This window comes from Teleopsis dalmanni, chromosome 2 (assembly GCF_002237135.1).
Source record: "Teleopsis dalmanni isolate 2A chromosome 2, ASM223713v2, whole genome shotgun sequence".
NCBI classification, from domain to species: domain Eukaryota; kingdom Metazoa; phylum Arthropoda; class Insecta; order Diptera; family Diopsidae; genus Teleopsis; species Teleopsis dalmanni.
Genome location: NC_051847.1, coordinates 37,418,945 through 37,427,250, shown reverse-complemented (window position 1 = coordinate 37,427,250; position 8,306 = coordinate 37,418,945). Strand labels below are relative to the sequence as shown.

At 27.1% G+C, this 8,306-nt stretch overlaps 1 protein-coding gene across 1 annotated transcript; it reads right to left on the bottom strand.

Moving 5' to 3' along the window:
* Positions 1-6,952: 6,952 nt before the first annotated feature.
* On the bottom strand, positions 6,953-8,064 carry LOC119674322 (mitogen-activated protein kinase kinase kinase kinase 3-like). Its single transcript, XM_038085455.1, has 2 exons — positions 7,642-8,064; positions 6,953-7,077 (listed from the first exon to the last, which is right to left on the bottom strand). Exons 1-2 carry the CDS (start codon positions 7,967-7,969, stop codon positions 6,953-6,955), a joined length of 453 nt encoding a protein of 150 aa, XP_037941383.1. The 5' UTR covers positions 7,970-8,064.
* Positions 8,065-8,306: the final 242 nt, after the last annotated feature.

The following is an 8,306-nucleotide window of genomic DNA, read 5'->3' as shown; positions in this document are numbered from 1 at the left end:
CAGAATGTTTTCTATCTACCAAGGGTCTGTCCCAGTACAAAAAATTCTACTCAGTATCACAATAACTACAACACTACCTTAACAGTGTAGGTCTATTTGAAGTGACAGCATGTTGTTTTTATATAGAAAAGAATGAGGTATCTGGTGTTAGGAGGATTCTAGTGGGACCATTTCGAACCATATATAACATCAAGAACTTCCGATAATCTGAACGTCAATTTCAAGGCAGAATGTTTTCTATCTGACTAAGGGTAGTTACATTATACAAAATTCTACTCAGGTACAATAATATCTTAGCAGGATGGATCTATTCAAAGAGATATAGAATGGTTTTTCTACATAGAAGTGAATGAGATGTCTAGAATGAGAAGGATTTTAGTTTGTGTAATTGTATTTTCGTTGAATATGAAGAACTCTCTCAACAGTTTGACCTTCTTTTTAAAGGCAGAATATTTTCTATCTGGTAAGGGAAAGTAGCAGTACAAAAAATGTGATGTTCGCAATAGTGTACATTTCCTGTAGTTATTCTATCTATTCATGAAAGTACATCAATTTTGTACGAAAATCTTTTTAACTTTAAATTTAATTTTTATAACAGTAATTTTATTAAAATTATAATCAAGAATACTTTCAATCTATATCAATAATTTTATATACTCTTTTACTAGTAAAATTATATTTTGTGGAAAATCAATGGTTGGTTAAGTGGGTTTTAGGAGGTAATATTTTTTATCATAAAGATTTATTGCACTAATTTTTTTGAAATTTATTATCAATTTTCATATACCTTTTTCGTAATGAACGAATTGCAACCAAAATCGAATAGGGTATGGGTTTTGCGCAGAAAAAGTTAGATGGATTTCAATGCTGTCACTTGGGGCATAGACTCGACGATGGTTTTAAAACAAATATTTCGTATATCTGTATACAGAAAAAATTGCACTCAAATGACAAAATATTCTGAAAATTGTATTAGTTAAAAACAAATCATACAGAGGAAATATTATCTGCATTGAAAATTTTTTAGGCTATCGTAATTATTATGATCACTATACAAATAGGGACTCTTGTATAAAAAGGATGTTATTATAAAAATTTATTAAGAATTATGTTCATAATTATACTACTATAATCTCTGAAGACTTAATGTGTTTTAATTTTACAAACTCATTTTGATAATGCAACATCTTAAGTGAATTTCTTTTAAAGCTATAGTGGGTCCTTAGTATTGCCATTATTACCTCTCCTAAACTAAATGGATTTTTATGTTAAATTTATAAAAGGATAAAAGGATTAATGTTACTAACTAATTCACACTTTTCTAAATGTAGTTATTAAGAGAGCTTATTTTTTTTCCGTCTTTATTTAATCGAATTAAAAATTTGGCATGCATTGAATTCATTAGTCTGATTTTAATATCCAATAAATGCTTTGAAAAATTGTATATTTATGTAATTTTTGTTAAATCCTTTTAAAAATTATTACATTTCTTTATTAGAAATTTCTGTTAGATTTAAGCCAATTTTATGTTGGCAGCAAAACAAGGAATTATATTTTTGATCTGAAAATTGTGTTCAGAAAAATTTTCTAAATAAAACACAATAAAGTTTTGATAATGTATTTATATTGTTTGTTATTTGAATGTGATCAAAAATAAAAGATAAAATGCAGATGGCAATTTTTCGCACCATAACAGACACTTCAATACTAGAGTTTCAAAATTCAATGAAATTCAAAACAATCAAATGCACTTCCCGAAGCTTATTCGAATGACTTTTATTTTTTTTATCTCTTCATTTTAAAATAACTTATTGTTTGATATTATTTTATGAATTTTATGTATAACAATATTTATTTTACTAATATGACTTAAAAACGTATTTATATTAACATAATGTTAATGAATTATTTAATGTTAAGATTTTTAATAGTATTAATTTAGCAATAAATTAGATACTAAACTAACTAAAATTAGATTCAAAAAATCGAAATATCGCACAAATTTCTGAATTTGAAAATTTCTTTAATGTTATTTAATAGTCTATACTTTTTGTAAACATAAATTTAAAAGTGGTTGGCCATAAATGTTTAATTTCGGTACTTTACTAATACTAATCTAAGATGTTTTAGCAATTATTTAGACTCTTAATTTTTAAAATCAATACCTTTTGAAAAAAATTAAATTTATTTAAAGTGAAATTTTTCTTTGTTAAGTTTTTGCAAGAGAAAGAAAATAAAAGTTTTATTATATATATTTTTATTTTGAATGAATATTTGCATATTTACATATTAAGAATCAAATTTATATCTCAGTTCCAATCCCAGTCCCACCCTCTATAATTTCTACTCCATTTTATTTACTTTGTTTTGAACTCATGCATAAGAGATTTTTTGACACTTTTGTTTGCATAAATATTTTGAATTCTTTTAGTAAAAAAAATTTTATTTCTTGGTTTGTAAATATTTCGTATTATTTTTTATGTTGTTTATTTTTAAACAATGTAGAAAATTGCATAATTTCTGCATTTTTGTGTACAAACTTGTTCTATATTTATTTGCATACTTACATCCATATTTTCACAATTCTAACATGTGTTGCAACCACAATGAACTGAATGAGAACATTTATTATGACTAAATTTCATATCGGGCATGGACACATAACAAAAATATAAGAAAATAGACATTTTTTGTATACAAAACTGTAAAAGACGACCTCAGCATATATGTATATTTTAAATTATTAATCACAAAAATACACTACCAAATAATTTCCTGAAATATTTATTTAATAAGTTGATTTTATATTTAAATTCAAGAAAGAGATCCTTACGGTAAGTACTATTGATAACAATAGTGTTTATATTTATAAGTGTTTGACATATATACACAAGATAATTTTTAACCAGAAATAGGTTATTAATATACGTACTTTTGCTGAAGAAGTACTCTTGGAGGAAGTAAGAAAATTATTTAAAATTTACAGTAAACAAATTTGTTTTAGAAATATAAAGAACAATCTAAAAAGTACAGCAATTACAATATTATTTAACTTTTCATTTTAAAAGTTATAGTATTTAACTAATAATTCAAAAATTTTTACCTCTAATTTTAAAATTCTCATTTTTACTATTTTTAAAAAACAATTACGATTCAACACCTTTAAAAATAACCAGAAAAAAGCTTCACAAAGTATAATACCAAAAAATAAATATAAACAATCTATAAAAAAATAGGTCGTTTATGAATTATTAAATTAATTACATTTCTAACCATTTGATTAGATTAAATAGAAAATATATAAAAAAGATAGTATTTTCTTTATAGCAGTTCATTAACCTTTCTCTCAGATATTGATAATTTTTCAATAAGTTTTAAGTAATTGATTAATGCAAGAGATTGAATTACAAAAATCGAAGAAAAAACGAAATAAGATCTATTTGTGCCGGAACACAATATTAGTAGGTATATATTCTTCAATTTTTTATGGAAATTTTTTTTAAAAGTATTCATCTTATTTTTCATAATTTAATGGACGTTATAACTAACTAGATAAACCGTTTTTTATAATTTATTGTTGTTATTAATATTAATTTATTGTTTTGTAACATATTTAATTAATTAAATTATGTAGTTCATGTTTTAATGTTGATATATTGTTTAATTATTTATTTGTGATATACACTACACAATATTGTTGCATTATATTAACATTATATAGTACCCTAATGAAAACTATAGAATATAGTCGAAATTTCGGTTCAAATAAAATCTTTTACAAAAAAAAAAAGTGCCATAATTTTACCATCTTTGATGTAGGCAGAATGCTTAGATCAGAAACGCTGCTTGGATAAAATGAACTTGGACAGCACCACATATAGCAGCTTTCCATTATTCAAACAACTTACAAACCCCTGCACTAAGACACATATGAAACAACCTCCTGGAAATGTATATTTTTATGGAAGAGACAATAAAACTCTGTAAAATAGATTCTATACTACTTTTTATTGATGCAACAGGGCTTAGAGACCTACTCTAAACACAGAAGGAGCACAACAGACCCCACGATCGCACTGTCACATTCCCTAACAATAATAATACACACCCCTGTACTATCATCAAATTTTGTATCGCCACTTTAGCTCCCAAATAAACATGAATAATTTAAAATTTATTTAAAAGATCAATTTTGTCTGCACTAACAAATTGTTCACTGTCATCATAACTCTCAAATATATATGTTTAATTGAAAAAAAAAAACAATAATATATATAAATATTTATATTTACAAATAATTTATTTTTTATTTATATTTAATCATAAACCGTTTCATTGAAATCTCTAAGCTTAACTTTATATTGACGTAGATAAAAAACAACTGTTAAAAATAATTATTTACTTAGAAGAAGTAACTATTTACTATGAGTACTAACTGACATCTCTAAAATTAAAATCTTTTTACTACAAAACTAGAGCCAAAATTAAAGTTTTATTATTTTAAAACTTTACTAATTTAAGCTGCAGTAATACTAATAGAAATGTAGTTAAATGCAATGGTCTTAAGTGAATAAAACGTGGCAAGTACCACTCCACTCAATTTTCAGAATAAAAGAAAATATATTCTGAAGAAAAATTGTGTTGAAAATGTACTAGACTAAAAAGTGGCTATTGTTTGTATTCACTTAAGTACAGAAACACATCACGAACGTCAACACCAACAGCAACATCAGCAACATCAATACATGTGGCAACACCAAACACGAGTACAAACAGGCATTACCGGCAGCTCCATTTTCATACTATTTTGCTCCTGTTATATACACTTCAAATTTTTTTATAACCAATTTCTTCCTTCTCTATTTGTGCCACTTTTCTCTAGGTTTATTGTATTTTTCCACAAACACAATGAACAAATAATTTCGAATGGCACTTTCTTCGCCGTATAGTAGTTAGTAAGTAAATAATACACAACCAACCACCAACCATAACCTTACTCCTTTCTCATTACCTACTAGAAATGTTGAAAGGAATGCATTTGTTGCTGAAGCTCAAGTCATGCCAATAACCGCCGAACAGAACAGGATTTAAACTTTTGCAGGAGCAAAAATACTCTGTGGATTTTCTTTGTCTTTCCTGCCTTAAAGCTTCTTTTGGTTAAATCTTTTTTTATTACCTACACATTTTTCCGTGGATCTTCTTCTGCTCGAAAAAATCTCGACGAAATGAGGTTATTTTTCATTTTTTACATACCTTTTTTTTTACTAATTTTCACACTACAAAAACTATATTATACTATGTACAAGCCGCGCCATTGTTTCAAGGCACAAGCAAGCAAAGAAAAGAAAATTGACAATAAAAAAATTTATTTATAGAAAATTGTTAGAAAATATTTAAATTAAAGTTTCTTTTCCTCTAATCCTGCAATTTGTGGCATTTTTCGATAGAAGAAATTTTAATGAAAATATGAAACAATTTTAATATAAGATTTTCAAAACAAATTCAAGAAAATAATAGTATTTGTGGAAGTCTCCTGCATCCTGTCTCCTTTACGGTAGACTTATTTTTATTGTGAAAAAATTTGAGAGAATAAATCAACATCATCAACGCAACTTGTGAAATTTGTTGAATAATTTCATAAACGGCTTACGCTTGAGTTCATTTCTTAGATATTTTTCATAAGTGGCTCTTGAGAAATATAAAAAAATTTCAACGAAAAAGGATTATTTTTGCTTATTAAATTTTGCATAAAAAATACTTCAGCAAGCTTCCTCAGCGAAAGGAATACATAAGTAAGATTTTAGGTATGTATTTTGAGAATGTGTACTTAGTGATAATTAGTTTTGAAGAAAATTGATTGAAGATGCTATTTACAAGATTATCTTTTAAATTAATTTGAATTATTTTGGTTTTTGAAATAGACAATTTAGCAACTAATTAAAATGCTTCATAAATAAAGGATATGATAATAACTGAAATAATTGTTTGAGTAGTTTAAAACACTACTTATAATAAGAGGAAAAACAACAATAAAATAAAAGGATATTGCTGAAAAGCATTTTAAATAAGTTTTTAGAAAACATAATTATGAAGAGATTTCCAACAGTAGTGAACAACAACAACAAAAATTATTTTTGTATTATTTTATTTAATTGAATCATCAGTGGTCTTGTAGTCAGTGGAATTATTTCTTGTATTTAATTACTCGTTAATAATTTTTTTGAGACTGCAAGTATCAGGGATTGTATTCATGCCCTGCTAAATTTGAAGCTCAGAGTCAGCGTTCAAAACCGTACTTAATTTGTATGTTCGCACTTTTTTCTGGAGTTTTGTTAATTTGCTGTGAAAGCTTAATAAAAATTCAATTGCTGTGTTATATATTAGAAAGAATTCATAAACTAGCTGTAGAATAATTGAATTAATTAATTATATTTTTATTTTTAATTTTAATTTTTAAATTTCAATACCATTCTTTTGTATAATTATGTTATATATAATCTAAAATATATTAGGTGTAGTAAGAAGAAATCCATTATTTTCCCAATAGATAACTTTAGTTAGTATATAAGTCCGTAATATAAGTCCGATCGAGTTAGAAAAATTACATTTCAAATCAAAAAAACTTAATGTATGGATCCCACACGAGTTAACGCTGCTGCAACCGTCATTACTAAAGCAGTTGATGACTGGTGATGAATGGTGGTGACTGATCAATTACGACAATGTCAAGCAACAACGGTCGTGGTCAAATTGCGGTAAGCCGGCTGAAACAATAGCCATGCCAGAATTGATGGCCAGTAAGGTTTACTGTGTCTTTGGTGTGATTGGCAGGGAATCATCTGCAAAACTCTTAACTCGAAACTGTACTGTCTAATTCTACAATTAGATCGTCTGAAGAAAGCATCGTTCAGAAATGGTCAGTTTTGGGCAATAGGAGAGAAAGTGTTTTCCATCAGAACGATGCCAGGCCACCCACATCGCTAATGACTCGCCAAAAGCTCCGTGAGCTTGGTTGAGAAGTTTTTATGCAACCATCTTCATAGTCCACACCAAGCGCCAAGTAATTATTAACTGTTTCTGTACATGGCAAATAATTTTACTGGTAAAAAATTTGCTTCAAGACAGGCTTGTAAAAATCTACTGTCTCAATTTTTTGCTAATCGGGACGAGGATTTCTATGATTTCTATGGATTTGAAATTATTTTCAAAATGGCAACAACTTATTGAACAAAACGGCACATGTTTGACCTGAATTGGATAGCACTTAATATGGTAAATAAACCATCAATTTGTGCATCATTGTAAGCAGTGGTCCTAAAAAAAACACTATTAGAAATTTTTATTAGAATAGAAAACTAGACTAATAAATTAATTATTACTGATATAACAAACGTATAACAGAAGTTAGGCATTGACAGCTTACAAGATTAAATGGAAAGAGCTTAGTTGGTTAGCTAGATAGGAATTCAGTCAACGGAGTAATACGAGTATGTTACATATGCAGAGTGTACAACAAATAAAATAATGGAGGTAATACAATTTTTTATAATATTGATTATTTTAATTTTTTTTTAATTAGATTTAATAATTCCTATATTATATCCAAAAGTTTAATATCTATTTTATTTCTTTTCAACTTACCAATAAAACTTTTGCGTTTATTAATTGTTGCTGTTATTTGTGCTGACACACCGAAGTCGGCCAATTTGACATCACCATTTTCAGTTAATAATATATTTGCGCCCTTAATATCACGATGCATTTTACCCCTAGAATGCAAGTACTCAAGTCCTTTCAACGTTTCACGGCACATATAGGCGATTTGTTGTTCAGTCAAGGGACCAGTCACTTGATAAATATCCTGTAAACTGCCTCCACCACAATATTCCATACAAATCCACAGTTGATCTCGCCTTAAGTAAGAACCATAGTAGGCAATTATATTTGGATGCCGACAATCCCGCATCATTATGATTTCCTGTTCGATAATCTGTATGTCATCGGTGGGTTCTAATTTGATGAGTTTTATGGCAGCTAATTCGTTGCTCTGTATGCGTTTCGCCTGTAAAATTATAAAAATAGAAAATGTTATTATATTATTTATTTATTTTTGTTAAAGAATTGTAATTAAATAATTTATTTTTTTCTTTTTTGGTAAAGTAAAGCAATAAAATAATGTATATTTCTGAAATTTCAACTGGAACCATTTGGATAAATTGTGGTAACTGCTAAAACGTTTAAAATTATAAAAAATTCAACCAATTATGTGGCGCTTATTTCTCTAAATGAAAATTGGCTCTGTGGAA